Genomic DNA, 23,345 nt, shown 5'->3' with positions numbered 1-23,345 from the left:
TTCCTCTGATTCCCCAAAGACTTGTTTTTCTTACATCTTCTACCTCTTTCACTCAGGTAGCACTCTTGATGATTTGAGCCCTCTCACTTCCTCATGTGCTTTTCACTAAACAGAACTTCTTGGATCCTCTGCTATGTCTTCAAGTAGTCCTTCTCTCTCTCTCTCTCTCTCTCTCTCTCTCTCTCTCTCTCTCCTTTTTTTTTTTAAACCAGATCCCCCTTATCCTTCTCTCCCTAATTGAGGTGCCCACTTAGTGCTCTCTCTTTTGATTTCCTGTCATCTCTCAGTGAAGTCACAAGTCTAATAGAGTCAACTTTGGTCTCTTTTTATTTAATGACTTGAACTTGTTATAACTCTTCGCACTGCTTTTCTTTGACACCTGTTGTGCCATTTTTCCATAGGATCTTTCAACAAGGGGAACCTTCAGTCTCTTTACAATTAGTATGTCCCAAATTCCAATCATCTTCCCCTAAGGGGAAGAGGTACCACCATATTTTCTCAACTCCCAAATTTTAAGCTCGGTGGTCATTGTTGATATGTTTTACTTTTTAAAATGTGTCTATTACCAACATCTGGTATTTTTTGGTTCAAAATGACTCTAATGTTTGTTCTTATCCATTCATTTTCCCATTTGTTGTCCTAGCTCATTCCTCTCCTCCTCCATAACATGAGAGATTCATTGTTTTGATTCTGTTTTTGCTCTTCATTCTGGCTGTATAACCCTAACCAATTAGTCTTCAAAAATGTTATTTTCATCCTATGGCTTTTTGTTGCCTACCATAATAAATTTCTTCTCTTGGTTGGTTCCAGAGTTTCCCATGACCTACCTCACCCTTTAAAACACACTTCATCACCCACTGTGCCCTTTAGAGTCTTTGCTCTTGTGAGTCTGATGTCCTCATTTTCAGCTTCCCATGCCGACTTGATTTTCCTGTTGCCTGGAGCACCCTCATTTCTCAGCTGGTCAGAGATCCTTCCCATTTGAAAAGCTTTACTCAGTCCCACTTTCTTCCTCATAGCCTCTGCCACCGCCAACTTATTCCAGTCTCTCCCTCCTCTGCATACTGACTGTTGACTGAGTCATGTGGTATAGTGACACGACCCGAGGATTTTGTGTCAAGAAGCCCTGCTCTGTTGCTTACTGGTGGCATTACCCACATTTACATGCAAAGGCAAAATAATAATAGTTTCTCAGAAAGTTATTTTGAGCATTAATTAAGATAAGTATTGGGTGGACAGTAATATCTGGTTCATAGTAGAGGCTACAATGAATCAGTTAACGGTATTTTATTTTCCTGCCACTGAATACATGCCTTTTTGTGGACTCAAGTAATTATACCTTGTGCATTAATGTTGCCTCCAAACTATATATTATAAGCCAAAATCAAAATATGACATGGGGGAGACCTGTAGAAATTACTTAATATCACAAATCACAGAGCCTCAGATTTTGGAAGAGTCCTGATCCAGCTCATCTTTCATGATGAGGAAATGGGTTGAGAGGGCAGATTTCTTAAGCAAACTGCTCAACTGGTACAGTTGTGCAGAGTGCTGGCCCCAATCCCAACTGGAAGTTTCTGAAGTCAAAGGCCTCATTCTGTTATCCTCTTGTTCATTCCCCTCTTAGAAACCAAAGGCTGAATCACAGTTCATACTCCTGTATCACCCTAGTTTTTTTTCTCATTGAGGGATATTTAGTTGATATTTGTGGGCTGATTGATTCATTCATTCTTGGCAATTCATGTCTTGGCAATAGGAATTCTCTGGAAACATCAGTGGAATATGTACTATTCATGGGCTTGTCACCCTTTCGATGCTGTTGTAAACATAAAAAAGTGTTCAATATGTACCACTTCTGCATAGTGGCTAAGGATGGTGGGGAAAGGAAATGGCAGAGGAAGTTATATACATCTTGAGCAAATCAGGCTTTTCTATTTTTAGTCCTTGCTACTGTTTGGAAAGTACAGCCCCTACTCATGGCAGTCTGGCATGTGTTTCCTTAGTGCCATTTCAAAAGGGGAAAAATAACTATGGGAATTTTTTTGTAGTGAAAATAGTTACCCAGTGAAATCCCATAAGTTCCTTCTTTTCCTCTTGATGAAACCTCAAAGCCACTAGGCACAGATTCCTCAACCTCAACTATGCATGTCAGAGGCTCGTGTGGAGTAGGAGACTGGAGTCAGCAAAACCTAGTGCAGTGAGATGCGCTCCAGTGCTGGAGAGAGACAGGGCTGGCCAGGCTGGGGGTGGGAATGGAGACACTCCGTCTTGATCAGTGGGTGGCTCGACCAGCCACCAGATGTTGCGCCGCCCCAGAGAAAGCTGAACCCTGAACTACAGAGAAAGACAGATGCATCGTGTTACAGCCCTTTGCTCAAGCTCCTCGTTCTGCCTGAGTTTCTCTCTGTTGTCTTTCTTTAGTGAAAGTTTCCCTAAATATCTTATGGCCATTCTGCCAATTCAAATAAATGATTACTTCTCTTTAGCAGTTCAGATGATGGTTTTGGGATTTTCCCAGTCTGAGGCTCTATTAGTTCTCATTGGGGAACAATGAGAACCCTTGTGAAGAGGAATGAAATTACCTGGTCGCTATTTAGATAGATTTCTATGACAGACAGCAGTCCACCATTGATCAGAAGGGGCAATGGGAGGGTGCTTTGGAGCTGATCGTAAGAGACACTGAGGCAGATGAGAGCTTGAACTGGGCAATGGCTGTGCCCACGGGGAAGGGGAGCTAGAGTCTAGAGCAATTTGCAAAGAGGGGTATGGGAAGGGAGGAATCCCAAATGTTGTGCAGGGTCTTGATTTTTCTCAAGGGAGAGGTCTTTGCTTTCTGTCCTAGTGTTTGCCAAACAGGACAATCCTCTGAAAAATCAGGACTTTGAGGCAAGTGCAATGTGTCTTTCACTAGAGGAAATGTTGATACCGCTGAGCAAAGATTGTCCCTCATTAATGAGAGGGACGATACTGTCTCCATACATAAACAGCTCTTTTAGATAAAATTGCGGCACTAGGGTGAGAATAATACATTGCTGTAATTAATGGTAATTTGTGGATATTGCTGTATTGTCATTGTTCCTTAACTGAATATGTATTAAGTTCCAACAGGGTGCTGTGAATAATGCCAACTTAGAGTTGATTTATCAGAACACTCAGAAGACTTTATGAACACCGCAGAAGGGAAACTCACAGCACCCCTTCGAGGTGGTAAATGTCCTTCCATTTCTACAAATGAGAAGTGAAGTAGATGTGTTTGTTCTGTTGGCCCTGTGGGTGAGAACACAGAACTGTCCTGGCAGAGAAGAGTGTTTTTCCTGTCCCTGGGAGTTGGGTTAGAATACATTAGTAAAGAATTCTCCTTAAATGCGTTCAGAGTTGTGGGATTTTAATTTAATTGTCTCAGTTATTGTTAGCATTTGCATTAGCACCAGGCAAACAAATTTTATGCCAGATTTCAAATTTAGTGGGGAAAATTGGGGGACAAATGGCTTGCTAAATGCAGATTACCAGGGCTTGCTTCTAAAGGTTCAGATTTGGTAGGCCTGGGAGGGGAACTAAGAGTTTTCTCTTTTAATAGGCATCTGAGGTTTCTCTTTTCTCAGAGGTGCTCAGCTTCCCTTCAAAACCCTAGCCTCTTCCTTCATATAGAATCTGTCTTTAGCCACCAAAATCTAGCCTGAGACAAGACTTTTTATTTAATATATGTAAGGTCTCCTAAAACTCACCTAGTATAATAATTGTGTAATCCTCTCACTTGCAACATTTATAGCAGCCCTACTGTACACTTAGAAGTCTAATAGACACATGGCTCCAGGACTTTATTCCACCTGGTTTTAAAAATGTCCCTATGGTATTTGTGTTTTCACTCACCTAATTCCTGGATGAACACTGAAATTGAGAGGGTTTATGACTTGATCAAACATCTCACTGCTATAAGTCCCTTTGTTTTAAGTCCTGTCGGGGGCCTGGATCTCACTTTGAGCCACAGATGGACACAGAACCTCTAGAACTAGTTTAAGAGGAATATCATAAAGAAAAATGTTCATTTTGGAATAGGAGAGAAAGGGAAGGAAAGGTAGAAATAACCAATTCAGTTTTTAATTATTCCTTTGTTATTTGTCCTGGGTCTTTAATGTAGACTAGGTGCTAAACTATTGTCAAGTAAATAGGAGCCATTTTTTGATTATGACTTGACTCTGAATATTCTATGAAAATGGAAATATTTGTCAGGAAGCCTGAAATGAGGTATGAACAGAATTCAGGAATAGAGACAGATCTTTTAAGTGGAGATAAGAATGGTGAGGCTTGAGATAGCATCATCTCTTGCCTCCTTTAGGCCTCCGTCAGCCTCTACCCAGGGACATAGCAGTCTTTTCACAGGGGTCTGTTAATTTGTATTCTTGAGATCAAAGGCAAAAACGTTTGTTGTCTTGTGGGTTCACATTCATTCCTGACTAATGTGAAATCAATAGCTTTCTGATATGGTCCCATGTTCACTTTTTATCAATGGTAAACTTTTTCATAAAAATAACAATTCCTACTAGGAGTGTCATTAATATAGGAGTGTCTGTGCACTGCCTGAAATAGATGTGATTCATACCGTGTGTTTGTTCCCACATCAGTGCTAAGCCCCAAGATCCAGTGACCCTTGACCACTCTCACCTTCATCATGGGGGACCGTGTTTATCCTTTAGATACTGTGCCCTGGATTCCAGCCAAGCTTCTTCTGTGCCTAGAGTTTACACACCTGCACAGTCTGACCACAGCTGAACCTCTGAGTCTGATCTTCTGTTTTTACCTAAAAGAGCACTTTTATTTGCCAAGTGTTAATGCACATTGCAGTGTTTCTTCTATATCTTTTGTATGTGGTAAATATCTTAAATGTTTTTTTTTTCCTCCCTCCAAGATCTTAATTCTCAGTGAATCCATGCCACTCTGATTTCTCCCTCTCTCTCTCCCTTCTTTTTTTGCTTTAGCATCTTGTGTTTCATATGCTTTAATGCTTACATGGTCTGTATTTAGCCCTGTATTATGTTTATTTGTGGGTAACCTCACTAATGCAATAGTAAGCACTTGGAGGGCAGAGCACCTCAGATGTTACTTAAAAAAAAAATTCATGTCCTTCAGATCAGTGTGTCCTGAATACTAGATAAATATTTATGGAAGAGTAAATGAAAGCTATAGTAAATGGGGAGAAGGTACTAGAGCAGACTGGGTTTAGGCTTTGTAGTTACAGCCATGACCTAACTCATGGTAACCTAATAGGCCAGTATAATCTCAGTTTAATACTTTAAGGCAAGGCCTTTCACCTTTTGAATTTCCAGAGTAGTGCCATGGAAAGCACAAGAGCTAGAGCTTTGGAGTAAAATGTTTGGGTCACAAATTCTAATTCTTCCATTTATATTTGAGTGACTTGGAAACATCTGTTGCTCTGACCCTTGGTATATCCTCTTTTGCAAAATAGGAGTAATATCTACCAATTCTAGGATTGTTGGGAGAATCCAATAAGATAATATTTATGAAAGTGCTTTTTTAAACTTAAGCACTACTCTGTTGATAATGGCAATGCAAAGGGATCTATGATTTTCTTTTCCCATGTTCTCAGTGCTAATTGTGTCCTGCACTGTGTATAGTGGACTGTGTAGCTGGCTAGTAATGCTACTGGCTCATAAGATATTTCCCAGAATCATCTGGAAACAGCAAGGTTGACCAAGAGAATATGATGAACAGATTTAGGATGATTATTAAGAGGCTGATGCATCTTTTATTGTTAGAAAATATGATTCTTGCCATTGTAGACAATTCTCCCATATCTTTTCCATTTTTATCGTCTGAGATAAGATCTGCTGTGCATTTTGTCTTCCCCTCCTGCTTGCTTGCTAGTTTACTGTCACCCTCACCTATCTTTCTCTATTTCCATTAAGCAGCTAGTGACTCTCAAAACAATAAAACTGAATGTAGCTTCCTCCACAAAGTGTTATCAGTGATCCTGTTTTTGAAATGGGTATTTCAAATTGTATCTTGTTACTCTGTATCTTCTGTATTTTCAACTATCAAAGTATACCTACAATAAACAGAGTAATATAGTTTCAATAAGTGGCTATAAATGAAAATAATACCAACAACAATGGAAAACTTTCAGCTCCTTATAATAGATAGGTTGTATTTATGTGACTGTGTTTGAATAGAACTTTTAAACTAGAGGAAAACATAAAGATCAAGTCTAAAGCCATCATTTTGCTATTTAGAAAACACAAACTTAGAAAAGCTATTTGCCCAGGGTCACCCTACTGAACGGTGGCCGAACTAGCACGGAATGTCTAGCTTACTGCTTCTCTGCCATCCTTGCTTACACCATCCACCTCCCTGTTCATAAAGAGAATTCTGTGATTACGCTGGGCAAGTTATAAGTATCACTTTTCTAAGTTAGCGTTTCTAAATACTCAGTCTTCTTCTGACCTTAGCAAACTTGTAAATTTCTTAGGAGAAAATTCCAATGCTGTCTTCTTTTACTGGGCAGTGGGTTTTGAGTGGGAAGATGAGGCTAGGAAGCTTTGATTCAGGCCTCCCTGTCCTATCTTTATTACTTGGATGTTTGGCCATTAGTAAATCACCTAAAGCATTTTTTTTTCATGGTCCTTTGTTTCCTTTTTGGTACAACCATGGAATTGTAGTAGATGCCAGTGAAGATTTTTCATATCACCAATGTCTAAGAATTTAAGTATCCACCCATTCTGACATCTCTCTTCCAGGGATTTCTGTAACACTCGTTTGCACCTTTTTGTAAGCATTGCCTTCTGACCTGACTTGACCATGGACTCTGCTCCTCTTTCCTTTCATTGATATTGTCCCATCAGTGAGACTGGAAGTCCTTGAACAATGCATGTGTTTCACTCTTCTGTAAAGTTTCTTTGTCAGAGATGGGACAAAAGTAACTTTCGGCTTATTTCATAGGTTCTTATGAAGAACATTAAATGTTAATATGTGAGACATTGCTTTTAAGAACATGTCTCACAGCATAAGCTGTTCAGGTTTTAGTCCTATTTAAGCCCCTTCACTAATTATTATTCCAGACATCTTTATCACTTTTCTGGGGAAATTTTATTTTAAATGAAAATGTTAAAACAACTGCTTGAATTCCTCATTCAGTTTTAATGCTTCATAAACCTGAGTTATTTTTTCCATCCTAATCATTTATAATCTATTCATACTTTCTCTAATATCCTTTATCTGAATGTCCTGATTGATGTTCAAGTTCTGCTTAGAATGTAGAATCAGAACCCCCCCTCCCCTTTAAAAGATTTTCTCACCCCTTATCCACTTGGAAGCCACACCGCTTTGCTTTATAGCTCTGGTTACCTTACATGGAATGCTTGACATGGAAATTGAACACTTTCCTTGGTTTTCAATTTTGGTAACATTTTGAGGAGTCATGAGAAGACTCAAGGAATAAAGGTCTGAGGAAGATGAGCCAATGTATAAAGTTAATATCAAATTTCCAAATTTGGCTTCTGAAATTTGTCATCTCCAATTCACTGGCCCTGTATTATCAAAATGTAAAATAAGAAAACGGTCCTCCATAAGGGTTTAAAGCAAAATCATTAGCAAAAATATCTGATATGGTCTATTTTCTCCTGTATGCCACAGTAGGGACTTAAAGTATATTTTAGTCTATTTAATTCATAGGTTCAAATGATTACTGCTTTTTTCCCCTCCCTCCCCCCAAAATTAATGTTTCCCGAATGGAAAACCAAACTATTTTTCTCTCTCTCTACCTTCAAAAACTTATACTGCTTGTATTTGTGTGTGTGTGTGTGTGTGTGTGTGTGTGTTTGTGTGTGTGTGTGTGTGTGTGTAATTGAACTGTGCAAAGGATTTCTGGGGAAGTTTCCCTGATCCCAGATGATTTTATGGATATTCATATAGATATTTAATTGGATATGGCTCTTTTTCACATACAACTTCCCACCCACCTTCCCCTACACACAGTGCAGGAAAGGCACTTGGTATAGTGTTTGCTAAGCTCTGTGTGTGCCCTGATTGATAAGGTGATTCTTAGGGTCTGCATTTCTTCATCTATAGTTTGCCTAGCAAGTCTGCAACAGTGGTTATAAAACTTTTATAAAAGTGCATCAGGGGACAGTAGTGGAGGCAATGGGAAGCACCCAGTGCAGAATCCTAGTCTTCCCCTCCTTGCATTTGAATAAGAGCAGCTCTGTTTCTGTTTTAAATAATGGGGTTCTGTGTATGATTCCATATTTCTACTTAAAAAAGAAGTTCCAAATGTTTATTTTTATTGTCAAGTAATTTTATTGTGGTTATTCTTATGTTTCTTATTTTATCAGTAGATAGATAATATATGTATTTTTCCATGTTATATATAGCTATTCTCATGCAAGTTGACCTTTATTTTAATTGTAAGGGCTACTTTAAGAGTACATTACCCATATTATTTTTATTTTATAAAGCTTAGAATTCAGTAGGAAATAATTCAGTGAGTAGGTAAATCCACTAAAAGGATTTATTTTATCTTTTTTTTTTTTTGCTTTCTTATCTGAATAGAGCAGTGGATAGTGAGACTGTTCGTGTTTATGCAAGCATAGGCCACTTCAACCATGTCTCTACCCTTACTTAGAGCTGGCTTAGACTCTGAGTTGGTCTAACTCTGGGGGGTTTGGGTCTGGTTACAAGTGGGCAACAAAGATAGTGGTAGGCAAGTTGTGAAATGTCATTATAGACTCAGACAATGTGAGGACTTAAAAAAAAATGAAAGGAGACCTGGAAGGTTCATTCATACCCCTCATTTAATAGAGGAAGAAATTGAGTTGGTAAGATATATACATGAGTTCTCAGCAAGTAAGCTCTTCAACTGAGTGAGTGGAAAAGAGAGTGTGCAACCATGAACTAATGCTTTTATTAATTTTTTTCTCTTACAACATTTTGTGTCTCATTTGATAAAATGACATTTCTATTATGTAAAATCGGTCATGTTTTCTAAAATTCTCACTACTGAATACTGTCTGTTTCACCATTACCGGAGTCAGTGTGAGGGTGCTCATTATTATATAGCACAGGAGAGTGTATTAAGAAGCTATGTTACTGTTTCCATTTCATTTTTATGCATATCTCTCTTACCTATTTGGATTGTATACTGTAATTTTCATCTAAGATGTGCACACACACAGACTCTCATCCTTTTTCATGTGCATAGTATTAGAAAGCTACTTAGAGTGGCCTTTCTCAAAGTGTGGTCCTCAGACCAGCCCCATCAGTGTCACTTGGGGATTTACTAGAAATGTAAGTTCTTGGTCCTCGCCCAAGATGTACAGAATCAGAAAGTCTGGGAGTAGGACCCAATAATCTGTGCTTTAACAGTTCTCCAGGTGGTCTGTGCAGGCAAAGGCTTGAGAATCACTGATACGGAATTATTTTCTCAACAGTTAATTCCTCGCACCACCACATGTTAAGAAGCATGGAAATACCATCCAACTGAAGCCCCAGTTGCTGATTTTACATTGAATCAAAATACTTTTAAAAGTTACATACTCAGCTGACTATGTCCGCCAAAAAGTTTATTTTGAGACGGTGGTCAATTGAGTAGCTAATGTTTTTTGAATACTTAAAATACGAACAGTACTTGACATGTATGAACTCATTTAATCCTTCCAGCAATTGAATGACAAACTGAGACCCAGAGAGCTTAGGTCAATTGTTTAAGGTCATAAAACTGGTAGGTGGCTGATCCGTTTCAGACCCCTCCAGTCTGACTCCAGAGCCTTCAACAGTGCTCTTTTTTATTTTGGGGGTACTTTGGGAGAAAGTTTAATAAAAATGATCTCAAAGAAATTCACTGATAATATTCTTAGCTTCATCAAAGATAGATGGTAAATGATCAATTTGTTGTTTATAGATAACAGAACTTTTTTGTGTCCCTTTTGTTATCAATTGTTTTCTTTATTCTATTGATATTAAAAATAAGCAGTAATGAACTTCACTAACCATAGAAGAAAACAAAAATGAATTGAAATTCATGCTGCATTATTGATACTTAAATATTATCATTGAAAAAAAAATCAAAATTGTATGTAAAAAGAATGTACTGTTTTGTGAGCTAGCCTTCCAGAATTCCCCAAGATACAGTTTTATATTCCTAAGCTATCAGAGAAAGCTTTTCTTTCTCTAATGAATCACAGAAGGAAGCCCACCCCTTGGTGAGGTTGGGAGGCCCCCTTGGGTTACTGGGGTCTATCACAGATGTACACGTCTAATGTCAAGTTTTCCCTCTGATTATTTGGTTTCTCTTCAGGTATGTTTTTGAGTGGTCCCGTACAAATCCTGAGTGTTCAAATCCCCCTTCTGTGCTGTGTCATTGTGATTGCGTGGCTACCTCAGCAATTCCAGACATTGCTGAGGATGAGCTCAGGCTCCTGTGTGTTTTGAGTGTGAGACTGGGTTTTGGTTTTAATTCTAGCATGTGAATTTCTGAGGGCAGAGACTTGCTTTTACTTGTCTGTTCCTGATTCTGTGTTTCTTTTAACAGCCTGAACAAGAACTCTTTTAACAATGTTGATTTGATTATTAGGTTCCTGACTTTTTTTTTTCGTAGCAAAGTGCTTCACAGTTGGTCCTGCTTCCCTACCTCAGAAAGGAAATGACTACTTAACAAATAAATTGTTATTATGCTAAGCAGGATACATTTATTTCCATTCATTAATAATGAATACTTTCATCATTTTGCAACCACCACAATAATCAATTCAGGGAAAGATCATCTATGGATGCTAAAACCATTCGGTGAAAAGTTCTCGACAAGCAGAATATTAGCTGAGCATCACAGTGTCACCTCACAGGTAATTTATTGATATAAAGGGGAAGAGGAGACTTTTACAGTGAGAATATAGTGGGCTCTACCTTACACAAGACATCAAGTCGGCATCACTAAACTGAGCCAAACTGACATCAGGAACTTCCTAATGTGATATAAGTGGAAGGACACAACATCATGCATGTAGTAGAGCCGGACTTGTTTAATCTGACTCTAATCATCAGGCAAAGCCAAGTTATTGAACTGTTTTTAAGACACCTGGCCTGAATTCTCAAAAAAAAAAGTCATTTTCATGAAAGACAAAAATATACTGGGGGCCTTTTCTAAATTAAAAGAGACTAAAAGGATGTGTCACCTTAATATGTCATCTTTGGATTCTGGATAGATATAAACAACTATAGAGGAAAAGACATTGCTAGGACTGCTGATGAAATGTGAGCATGCATGCATATCTGATAATACTGTGCCCATGTTAAATGTCTTGGGTGTGATAATGGTATTGAAATATTAGGAGTTCTTAGGATGTACAAGCTGAAGTATATGGAGGGGAACTTTCTGCAACTTCTTCCAACTGATTTAACTACAATAACAGTATGTATGCATTTATACACACACATAGACACTATATACATATTTGTTATTTTATGTATTTACATATTAACACATTTATAAATATATAAAATAATATACAGTATGAGTTATATAAATATATATATGTACTTTATTAGTGAGCAAGAGTTTACACTACTAAGGCACAATGTTAGACATTGATGCATCTGGGTGAATGGTGTATGGATAGATTTAATTTTACTCCTAACAACTTTTCTGTGAATTTAATTTTTTTAAATAAATATTTGCATATACAGAGTGAATATTCTTTCATAACTCGTTACTGGTATTCCTTGTCTATCCCTGTAGTTAGTGGATTAGCAATATGTGAGTTGAAACATGACCCATCTGAAGTCCGTCTCTTGGAAATGGCCTCTGTTTAAAGTGTGTTCCTGTGCACTTTCAGTGGGGGAGTCATGGCCCTGCCATTCTACCAGAGGTACTAAGAATTATGATTTTCTGGGTTATAGTCGGCTCCAATTGTGGTTGGTGGAGCTTTCATCAGATGTATTTTTATTGAATGAATGAAAATAAGTATCTTATAGAAAATATCTTATGAATGGCTACTTGTGTGGGGTCTGTGGCTGTTGGTACAAGGCCACAGTCCCTGAACACCCCCTGTGCCCTCCCTGTCCTCTTGCCCCGCAGCCGTTGCTGTAGCAGTGCCCCTCATCAGGGTGGCCTGGGAGCACCTCACCTCGGCTGCAATACTCTTCTCTCACTTTCTGTCCTGGGGCTTCCCTGCCACTTCTCTACTTCTTGGAACAAGTCTGCGGGAGTTTATGATCCCAGAGGCAACAGGCCTCCTCAGAGGGCCCCCAGGAGAATGAGCCCTAGTTGCGCACCTTGCTGACCAGCTCCATATGACACCTTTGAATTGGCTTTCCCACTTTCTCAGCTTTACTCTTCCAGTCCTTCAGTACTGGATCCCCAAAATAAATGACTGGCACATAAGACTTTGTCTTAGGCTTAGTTTTTGGCAGAACCTGGACTAAAACAATGGATCTCTCTAGTTATGGGTGGAGAGTGTTAGGATTGTGACTATTACAATGGCCATCCTCTAGGAGACGCGTGATATCTAGAGACAGGATTTGGAAAGGGTCAGGAGAAACTTCCTTATTGCTGTTTGGCCCTGGGCTGGTCATTTAACCATCAGGTGACTGGTAAGGTTTCAGTGACCAGTGACGGGGGTTGAGGAGAAGACTTAAGTGCAGGATTCTATTAGTGGTGTGGAGGACTGCTGCGCCTGGTACCTGTCGTCAAGTGTTGAGAGAGCGGTGTAACCTCTGAGTGCAAAGGCGCGGCAGCAGTAGGCAGAGCACACCTCTGAGAAGGGCTGGTGGTGGGCTTGGGCGGGGCTGCTGTCAATCGAACAGACAGAAAATAGAGACTCAATAGTGAGACAGAAGCCTGTTCTAAGCCATAATGGGATTAGCTCTTACCACAAGATCAAATAGTGCAACAAGGGGGCATGGGATTTTGGTGTAAAATCCCACATTAGGCTGGAACTTGTTTAACTGCATCAACCTATTACGGGACACTAAAAATGGGGGAAAGGAGAGTAAGAAGGCTCGATCTCCATTGAAGTGCAGCAGGTTGGTTGCACACTATAATTGCTTGTTGCATTGTATAGCTCAAGGTCACTCTGTGACTTCAGAGCTTCTGTGGTTAGATACCCCAGTACTTAGAGCATGGGCGGTCAGTGTGCTTTCTGCTACAGATGTTGGGAACCTGATGAATTCCTGTCTTTTTACTGATACCCTGAGGGAACACTTAATAATGATGCTCCCCTTAAGAAGAAGAATTACCAATAGCTATATTATTCATATTAATTTATAGTTACTGGTTGCTGTAATTAATGTTATTTATCAAAATCATCATAATTATAGCACTGTGCAATTTACAAAGCATTTTCCCATCCATTTTCTTATCTGAATCTTGTTAAGTCCCTCTGGCTCAGGGAGGGCAGGTGATGTTTCCTGATTTTGTAGATGAAGAAACTATGGCCCCGGGAAGAATTTCACCAGACTCTAGTCTGCCACCCTTACCCATGTATTGTGGTGTCTATGAGTATATAGAAATACACTTATCAAATTCATGTTATCAGGATGTTTTATATCTGCCTGCTAGAAAATTGGCCTCACACAGTTCTTGGCTGCTTCTGTAACAACAATGCCATAGCTTTTTGTGCCAGGACCCATTGCCCAGAATGTTCACATGAATTCTAATGTTAAAGGGGTTATTTTCTTTATAATACTACAATATTTCATAGTTATCAGTACCCGTTGCGATAAAGATGAGACCACCTCTAGTGGAGGGATTAGCGCTATGAAAACATCTGTTCCTAGGATAAAGAAAGACTCACTTGCTTCCGAAGGCTTGGTCAAACTGGAAATCCAGACTCCAAGAAAACATAACCACCCTGTCACTTTACTGTTCTTCTATTTTTGGCTGTGGGCAAGCAAGCTGAGGAAAATCTCTCAATTGTCACAAGGGCAGCCGTCAAATCTGGGCCATATGGTGTGAAATATACAGATACGCAGGTGCGCACACATAGGCACGCTGAGCCTTCTGGTTCCCTTTTTATACCACACCATATATTCTGTATACTGGAGCATCTGCTGCACTTGTTAGACCTTTAGCTGCTTTTACCTGAAATATGTTGAATGAAGGTTACTGGCAGTACCTATAGCTGAGTCTGTCATGATTCATTCATTTATTTACTCAGCATATTTATCAAACACTTCCATGGATCAAGCCGTGAACAAGATTCTGGAGAAACTGTGAGAAAGGAAACAGAGAAAGTCCTTGCCCTCATGAAGCTTGCATTCTCCTGGGGAGACTGACTGTGGAAAGACAAATTTTCATAAATAAGATAATGTTAGATGGTGATAGAGAAAAATAAACAAAACAGGGCAGGGGGTTAGATTGCTATAGAAGGGTCATTCAGCTACATCCAGAACAAGAAATGATGAGGAGTCTGCTTTAGGTATTGTGATAAACAATGTGCATATTTAAAGAGGGCTCGGCTCATAGTAAGGATGCCATTGCCTCTGGGGGCAGTCTTCAGGTTTGGCCCAGGGGGCTGGGTCACACCTTCATGGATGCTGATGTTATCAGTATGACTGGAATAGATCAGGTCTGGAGGGATTAACTCATGCTGGCTAAATTCACAAGAGACTGACTGATACACTAGATGACATTAGGTCTGTTTTTTGCAGAGACTTAAGTAAGTTCCAGGACTCAGGAAAAGTGGCTTGATGAGCAAGCTACCAGGGGAAAAGCAGTAGTGGCATTGTTAGGCTTTACTATTAGGCTGCCAGTGCCAGGTGCAGCTTAGTCACTAAAAAGATACATTTACTTAGGGAATTGTAAGATTGTAATGCTAACTTCTCAGGGTACTTTATTTTTTGTTGCTGAGGATATTCTGGTTTACTGGCTGATGCTTTTTCTAAACTCTTCCACACACTATCTTGATATTTAACTTCCTTAGACAAGTTCAATAGAGTTGATTAAATTACACTAACTTCTCATTCCATTCCAGTTGGGCCTTGCTGTAGATATGCTTTGGTTTCTTGATGGAGTCTTCAGAGCCACTCTCATTATAATCTGTGATCATTGTTACTTTGTCACCTTAAAAGATTATTTTAACTCACCCTGCTTTTAAATCTTAGGGCCATCTCACTTTCTTTTTTCTTGCCTTACATTCTAAGCAAACTGCTCGTTTTTCTAAGCTTGCTCACAATCCTGGAAACTCTCTTCTGGCAGTGTTATTACTCGCTACCTGTCCCCTCCTGATTCTGAGTGCAGGTGGAAGCTGGTGCTTCTCATAGCATGGCACTTTGACATGTGAAATCCATAGACCTCCCCAGCTTCCTGATCACTGACCACTGCCCATGCTTGCTCTGCAGCCCCTTGGCCAGACCCTGAGCATGCTCATTCTAGCTCATTTTTTAGGTGCATTGCTTGGCACTTGCCGTCTCTCACACAGACACACTTAATATCCACTGGCCGGCTGCTGATTCCTCTTCCTGCGCTGTCAGTCTCCTACCCTTGTCCCTCCCTCCTCCAACTCAAATGTCCTCATCCAGTGAGGTAGTTTCTGAACACACAGGGCTTGTAATATCTCTCCAGTTGCATTCTCCTTGAGTACACAGACAGAGACATTTATTTCCTTTTACTGTACTGGTATACTCATACCCCCACCCAAAAAAAAAGCCTTTAAATAAGTGTGTGACCTGAGGAAAACCACCTCATATGTTTCACCTTTCTTATGTGTTAAAAAGGGATAATTCTACTGTAGACTACCTTCCAAGATTTTATAAAAGCTAAAAAAATAAGATGCAGGAAAGCTTGGACAAAGCGACATTCTAATTTGAGAAATTTGAACTCAGACTGATTTCAGTGGAAACTGGAGATGTCCTTTTTTAACATCTCTATGTTGCTTTCAACAGGGAAATCCGGGAGGCAAGACCCTTGAAGAGAGGCGCTCCAGCCTGGATGCTGAGATCGACTCCCTGACTAGCATCTTGGCTGACCTCGAGTGCAGCTCCCCCTACAAGCCTCGGCCCCCACCGGTAAGAGCCTCCCGTAAATGTTTCCACATTGCCAGACACAGTCCACGACTTTATGAAAGAACGCGCTGCTGCTTACAGTGCTCCCATTCTTTATGGATTTCTGAGAGCCAGTGGTCTAAGTTGTCTTTTTACTGAATACCAACACGTGTTAGTTAACAGAAACTTCTTAAATGGATTGTATTAGTCTTTTCATTAAAATAATACAACAGTGTTTTACAAAAGTGTTATGAAAATTAAATCTCTTATTCCATTGATCTGCTATTTTTCTGGTTTTGCTTACGTGGCTACTTTGTTATATGTTGGTATCGTCATCACAAATCATGATTTAGCTTGGCTATTTGAAAGTTAAGGGGAGAGCTCAGTCTTTTGTAAAGAAATTCTTTTTGTTGGATATTGAGGTGGCTTCCAGTTTTTGGTTGTTGTAAGGTATGCTGTGAGGGGTGTGTTTGTGTATATTTTCTGTGGAGGTATTTCTTATCAGGTTCCTCAGAGTGGGTGGGACCTCTGCATGGAGGAGTATGACCGCTTCTGTTACTTTCCCTTCCAAAGTTGTAGCTAGTTTATACTGGCACCAAGAGAACATACCAATTTCTACACAGTCCCACCAGAATTTGGTGATAATAATTAATCTGTCTTTTTAAAGTGCAAATGGTGTCCTGTTATCAGTTCTTCTTGGCTATACTTTGCACCTCCATTTATCCTCTGCATATCAGACTACATATCTGATCTTTCCCTGCTAGTGGTCATTCCTGCCTCTCTCAGGTCTTAAGAGGTGATCGCAAATCTATTTCAGGGCTCCCGGGATCTCAGAAGGCAGCCAGCAGAACTCCAGGTGCACACATTGGCCTGGCACCATTGTCACCGTGTTGTTTGACTCCTGCATGCTATTTGCTTGGTGGAGTGACAGTGTGTATGGCCCTTTGAGTCTCACTCCAGTCCTTGAACAGCAGCTCCTGTTTCACAACGGTTCCTCTCATGAATTAAAATCCAGTCCTGCTCCTCTACATCTGGATGTTTAAAAAACGAACTACATGTAAGGTAGCTGTGCTTTCCTCCTCAGACATGTTCCCATTACCTTCTCTAAACATGTGCTGGGGCTCGCAGCCACGTGGGGGTACAAGGCAGGCCTCTAGAGCTTAGTTCCTCCTTAGCTGTCCTCTCTCTTGGCTCCATCAAGCCTGTCAGTAGTGAAGATGAACTATTTCCAAAAACTGGGAACAAGCTGCCATGGTGGTGTTTTGGGGGGAACTGCTGGGAGAAGGAAAGTGGATGGTTGAAAGAGAGAAAAATAGAACCAAGTTGTCATTTTTCCAAGAGCCCAAAATATTATGTTAAACTCTGACAGATACTGAAGAAGCATGAGAAGGTGGCAGAATCTGAGAGGGTTTAACAGAAGACTTTATGGCCAGATGGAAGTGATAAGTGGGATTTTAGTATTTTAGACAAGAGGGGAGAACAACCTGAGACTTAGAGCAGGAAGGTTCCAGGGTGCATTCAGAGAGCTACATGCAGCCAGGTGGCTGCAGTCCAGGCCATGGACTATAGTGGACTGTAGGACTGGGAGGTTCCTTATTCACAGCCTCAGTAAGTGGATGGGTTTGAGTGCCAGGTTAACATTTCGGCCTGCTTTTATAGACAATGGGTGAATACTTGAAGGTTCCAAGCAGGGAGAAGCTAAAATTCATTCTGAAAAAGGAATGTAGGAACCCAGACCAACTCTGGAAAGATGTGGGAGTAGGGGTGCAAGTCTGCGAAACCATAAGCCTGTCTTATTGCATAGCTTCTGATCAGTGTTTGAGCTTATGCGTTTTCCCAGTTCCACCCACGCAAATACCTCAAGCCCAGTTCCTCAGGACAGTGAGGCCACTGACTTTACAGATGGACTCACTTGTCTTGTGCTGAAAGACTCCTGTGCTCCCACTCACCTCTTTTTTCTTCTTTTTTTCTTATACCCTAATATATACTGGGGAGATTCTGCTTCAAGGTTTTTGCTTAATATAGCTTTCATTCTTTAGGGCTGTCTACACATGCTTGCCATAAACCACTGCATTTTAATAGGTTTATTCAGCAGCTACATTTTTTATTTGAGCAATCTTACTGTGCACACAAACTCACATTCAGTAATATTTGGACAGTGTTTTACCAATTGTGGAGCACTTCACATATATTCTCACTTGAGTAAGATACATATATCACAACCTTGAGATACAGACCAGAAGACTTGTTTATTTTGTATGTGCTTAATTTAGTATGTGCTAAAATTTAGTATGTAAGTGATTTGCCTTAGAACATATGACTACAGTGTGAGCACAGCTAGACCTTAAATTTTTCTTTTTTTTTTTGGAACTAGATTGAGGATGTCAGGATTTTTAAAAAATGTTTTTACCAATGATAAAAACTATGAAATCAGTCATATGAGCAATAGTGTCTCATGAATAATACTTCCTCATAAAAAAAAAGCATTCAGAAGGTTAAAAATATAGTAATGATAACCCTTAAGGAGAATAAGTTGAGAATTAGGATAAAATCTACTTTAGAAGTGCCTGTTCCATTCAGAAACTAAAGACTAATTCTTTCTAACTTTTTTTTAATTCTAATTTAGGAAAGCAAGAGTTAATTGGGAGACAGAGCTCATTCTGAATTATCTTCACTCTAGTAGAACTGAGTTAGATGTGTTAGTATTTATTGGTTAACATAATTATATGCTATGAGAACAATAATCATATAGCTAAAATATTAAAAATAAGTGTGAAAAGAAGATGATATCTGCAGTTGACTGTGTTGTGTGGTAATTAAAAGGTGCTTGAAAAGTCCTAGAAATGTAGACTGTTAAGTGTTCAACTTTGATGTTTCCATTTTTGATCCACAGCAAATTGCAAAACCTGTTGAGTCACCTGACCACTTAAAGCAGGCTATTAGGTCTAGGATTCCTCAATATTGAAGCATGTGTTGTGTGCTTTCCCAGACCCACTCTGAATAACCTTTGCAAAGCTACTTTGACTCATGGATCTAGGGGGAAACAATCATGTATGTGGAATGTTTGTACAGTAAGAGAACCAAAGGAGCTCTATTCACCTAATGACTGAAAAATGTCTGAGCTCTTGAAAATAGAATTTTATGGAGCTTTTTCTTCCTTTTCCCAAAGGAGCATTTCCTGCTCTGATTTTCCAACTTCAGTTCTGTTCACTTAGTTATCCATATTTTTATTTGGGAAGTGTGGCTTACTTCCACATATTTATTTAATCACCTAATGTTCATTGAGAACCCACTATGGATTAGGATTTGGAAATATAATTAGCATCAACATGTCCTTCCTCTAGAGTAATTCCTGGTCTTATGGAAAAGACAAACACATAAACAATCCAAAAGAACACAAAAGAAGGGCTTTGATGTGTGCTACTTTAGCTTATCACATGACTCATCCTATGTTGAAATTGTGGAAACTCAAAAATAGGAATATCAATATTATACTTTCTACTTCTCTGGGGAATTGTGAGGAAGGACTACACAGAGCAGTTGGCACTTGAGTTCACTTGGCTGAATATATCATGGGAAGGGCATGGGGTTCAAGGTATGAGAGTAACAGACATGAAGTCAAGGGATGTTGAAAGTGAATTCTTTGTTTGAAGAATAAGTTAGTTCTCTTGTGATACAGGGTATGTGGAGTACAAAGGGGAATGGTAGATGAAGAAGTCATATATACTTAGAACCTGCATAGCCCTCTTGATGCCCGAGGATGTCCATTGTAAGCTAAGAATTCAGTAGGATAACAGTAGTGTTTCTGTCTACAGCGGAGGTCAGTAGTAACTCTTCTAGTACATGTTACAATGGAAACATATACATCATGACGCTGCACAGAATTATGCAGTTAAACTACTTACATGTTTGGAGCTAAAATTTCTAATCATTAAAAAATATGTGTATTAGGGAGTAGGTAGTTTTAGAAGAACAGATGTGAGAAGTTCAGAAGCGGCTGTGGGTGAATTACAGACCCAACATGGTCACAAAGTAACAGAGCTGAAGTGAGCTTTCCAGGTCACTGTAGCCAAACTCCTACTACACAGAAAGCAAGCTTTTCCCTAGAGAGGGAAAGAACATTGTTCAAAGAGGTGCAGTTAGAGGCAGGATGAATGATTCTTACTGTTTTCCCTGAACCATGATATAATGGCTCTCTGTGGATGATAACAACAACCAAGAGACAAGTTTGGGTCCCTTTAGCATCTCAATTAATTCATTTCAAAATGTCTCTCTTTTGTGGTACTTTCTCTAAAATGTGTCTTGGAAACATAACAGAGGCTTAGATACATAAAAAAAAAATACCTCAAAGGGAAATGGAAAATTTATGACAGCATGTGTCTTTCATTTATTGCATTTCTAGACCCTACCTACCAGGAATTGTTTGTTTGTAGTACAGCTTAGAGTCTTTGAAAGAGCTACACAGGGGTCACTTGAAATTCTGTCAGTTTCTTAGAAGACAAATAATAAATCATGAATTTATGATTTTCCTCTTTTTTTATCAGAGGCAGCTCTGGAGTGCTGGTCGTCTAATTCCCAGTACAAAGCTGCCTTTTTTTCCCTTAGAGTTTGGTAAGGTTGGAGCTGGTGCCTAGGTGACTCAGAAGAGCTTTCAGTTATTTTAATATTTCATGGTAACTGGGATTTAGTATACTTTGAATCAAGTTGCTTTTGAATTGATCAAATGGAATTTCACTGTCCCCATTTATGCTAGTATGAATACATTTGGAGAGATTTTAGGGACACAGGATAGTGTCAGGCATAGTTGATAGCCCAGACTCCAAGTTTGCCATTAAGATAACTGTCTTCTGAATTCCATGCGGTCACCTCTGTAGAAGGGCATCGTTTGTGTAAACTGCCCAGACCACTAGACTGAGCTTCCTTTTCTTTATTTCTAAAATGGCCATGGTAAATATAATTATTTCCCTTTTGCTGAGATTGTTCTAGAGCTACAAGAAATAGGATATTGCCTGAAGTAACAGTCCACTCAATCCTTCCCATTTTGTTTTGGGATGGCTAGTTTGTGTCTGGAGCTTGCTTTAAAACTTAGGGTCTTTGAAGATTTGAGGCTTATCCTTTCTGAATGCTGATTACTATAAATGATACATTTATCGTCCTCATTTAAAGCATTTAACAAATGTTGTAACTTTTTAGTCTGTTTGGAAACTGAGTATATAAGTGCGGTTTGGTCCCACGGATGTGTCTTTAATTGCGATCCCAGCACTCCCACACTGAGTTCTTTCCTAGAGCAATAATCTGTGGGGCAACCTGAGAAATTATTTCAGGTGTGTGCATGTTGCATGGAAGGCTTTTTATTAGGAATTCACATGGCCCGAGGGCTTGGAAGCCGTGTAATCGGGTGGAGTCTTTGGTGCCATGGGTCGTCTCTTCTCCTGTGCTCCCTGTTCTAGCTTGCTAAAGCCACGAGCAGCTGCAGGGGAGATTAATTAGTAATTAAATTTTTAATATTTCGTATTATTCACCGCAACCCAAACATGTAGGCTATCGGGAGATGAAAGAGACCACAGGCTGATACTGCGTGATGAGAGACAGGCAGCCCCTGCAGACTGGGACTGCCCGCTCTTTGTTTGGCTTCTTGGAAACTGAGATAGGAAGTGGGTCTGACGCTGTTGGAAAGGGAATAGGGGTCAATAGTGTCATCTTCCTCTCCTCATATTCTTCTGGGAAAAATTTATGATCCTGCCATGATTTGTTGAGAAAAGTGGATTTGTCTGTATCTGTATCATCTGCTTACTAACAGCTTTCTTTGAAAGAGCTATATGGTAAAAGTTGAAACACTGTAGAAATCTCATATGTAAGATACTAATTGAAATAGTTAAACAGATGTGTAAAAATACCATTAAAAAAAAGGGACCAAATTCTTTGCAATGCCTATGCTTAGAAAATGGGGTTTATTTTGGATTGGTCTGTACCTGCCAGAAAACTTCAATAGTTAAGTAACAATGAGTGGGGGTGGAGGAGCGGTTAGCTGACTCAGAGTTGCATGCCTTGAGTTTGATGACAGGCAATTAATTTTTAGATTGTATATAATTGCATCCCAGTAACATTTCTACCTCCTTCTTATTTTTTAGAAGATGATGTTTGTGTTTGTGTCATATGTGATGAACATAGTAAAGTTAGCTTTTAATCTTTGTTTTGAGTGCCGTGAAAATAAAACATTTTCAGAATGGAAATTTAGGCCAGAAGTCTACCTTGGATTGCACCTGTATAAAGCTTTTCCAGAAAAGGTCCATTACACATACCTCAGTGTAAGAATGAGCCCTAAGTGTGTGCCCTAAGTGTAGGTCAGCTCCAAGCAGTAGTGATACGGGAGGAAGCTGAGCAGGCAGCTACTGCTGATACCATGGAGAAGCGGGATCTGCCGGAGCCTGGTGGGGAGGGCTTGCAGGTCTGCAGCGGGACCCTGGGCATGGTCCCTGGGGTAGCTTTTCTCTGTGATTTGCTTGGAGACCTTGATGAATCCTTGGCTTAGAGATGACTGTGTTACTTACAGGTGTTGGTTTAGAAAGAAACTCACAAAGCTGCCTGTTGAGTTTCTCCATTTTACAACAGTACTTTGGTGGAAATAATTAGTTCTGTGTCCATGTGGAATCACATATCACATTTGCAAAATTAAAGAGCTTTCTTGTCAGGGCTGGATGCCCTACGTATTCTTTTCTCTATTAAACTACGTTTAAATATCTATTTTGGTAGTAGCCTTGGTGTAATACCCCATGATCTGTCTCTGTCCCTGTCTCATTGTCTGTCTCTCTTTAATTTAAAAAGTAAATAAATAAGAAAATACAAATACAGCTTACTCAGGATGGTTAGACTTTTACCATGCAGATTTTTACCATACAGGTTAGACTTTTATGGGGGATGCATACGAGTGTTGTGTTTTAAGAAAAGAAAAGCCATACCTCAGATAATGTACCATCATTGTTTTTTCCATTTGGACACCCATTTCCTTTATATGCTTTATAGCCAAACTAAAGTTTAATGATGATAATGAAGGCTCTCTGTACAGAAGGTTGGAGGTGGTTAAGAACCAATCCCACATATTACCGTTTGTCATGGTGAGTAACTGCTCTGTCCTTCACACGAAATATCACCCTGGAAAAGAACACCTGTTAAGGTTCTTTTCACACTGTGGGAAAAATTACCAAGAAAGTCAGACATTGACTTCCAGTGAATACATTAATTACAAAATAGAACTTTAATTTGTTATGTATTTGAGCACACATATTTCCTTATAAAACTGTGAATTAAAATTTTATTGAAATAAAAGATACACATTGGGCACATACTTGTGCTGAGCA

The 23,345-nt window shown here is 39.5% G+C and overlaps 1 protein-coding gene across 23 annotated transcripts in view; it reads left to right on the top strand.

Moving 5' to 3' along the window:
- LPP (LIM domain containing preferred translocation partner in lipoma) overlaps positions 1 to 23,345 on the top strand; it is a 628,839-nt gene that overhangs the window by 281,681 nt on the left and 323,813 nt on the right. For all 23 annotated transcript variants that reach the window (XR_012129299.1, XM_073231939.1, XM_073231938.1 and 20 more), the window contains one exon: positions 15,889 to 16,011. Coding sequence is in view for 22 of the 23 variants with exons in the window: in XM_073231939.1 (XP_073088040.1) it covers positions 15,889 to 16,011 (123 nt within the window). In the remaining variant the exon portion in view is untranslated. The remainder of the gene's footprint in view (positions 1 to 15,888; positions 16,012 to 23,345) is intronic.

The sequence above is a fragment of the Manis javanica genome, chromosome 3 (genome assembly GCF_040802235.1).
Source record: "Manis javanica isolate MJ-LG chromosome 3, MJ_LKY, whole genome shotgun sequence".
Classification (NCBI taxonomy): domain Eukaryota; kingdom Metazoa; phylum Chordata; class Mammalia; order Pholidota; family Manidae; genus Manis; species Manis javanica.
Note: the sequence above shows the minus strand (reverse complement) of the source record. Positions and strands in the feature narration are given on the sequence as shown.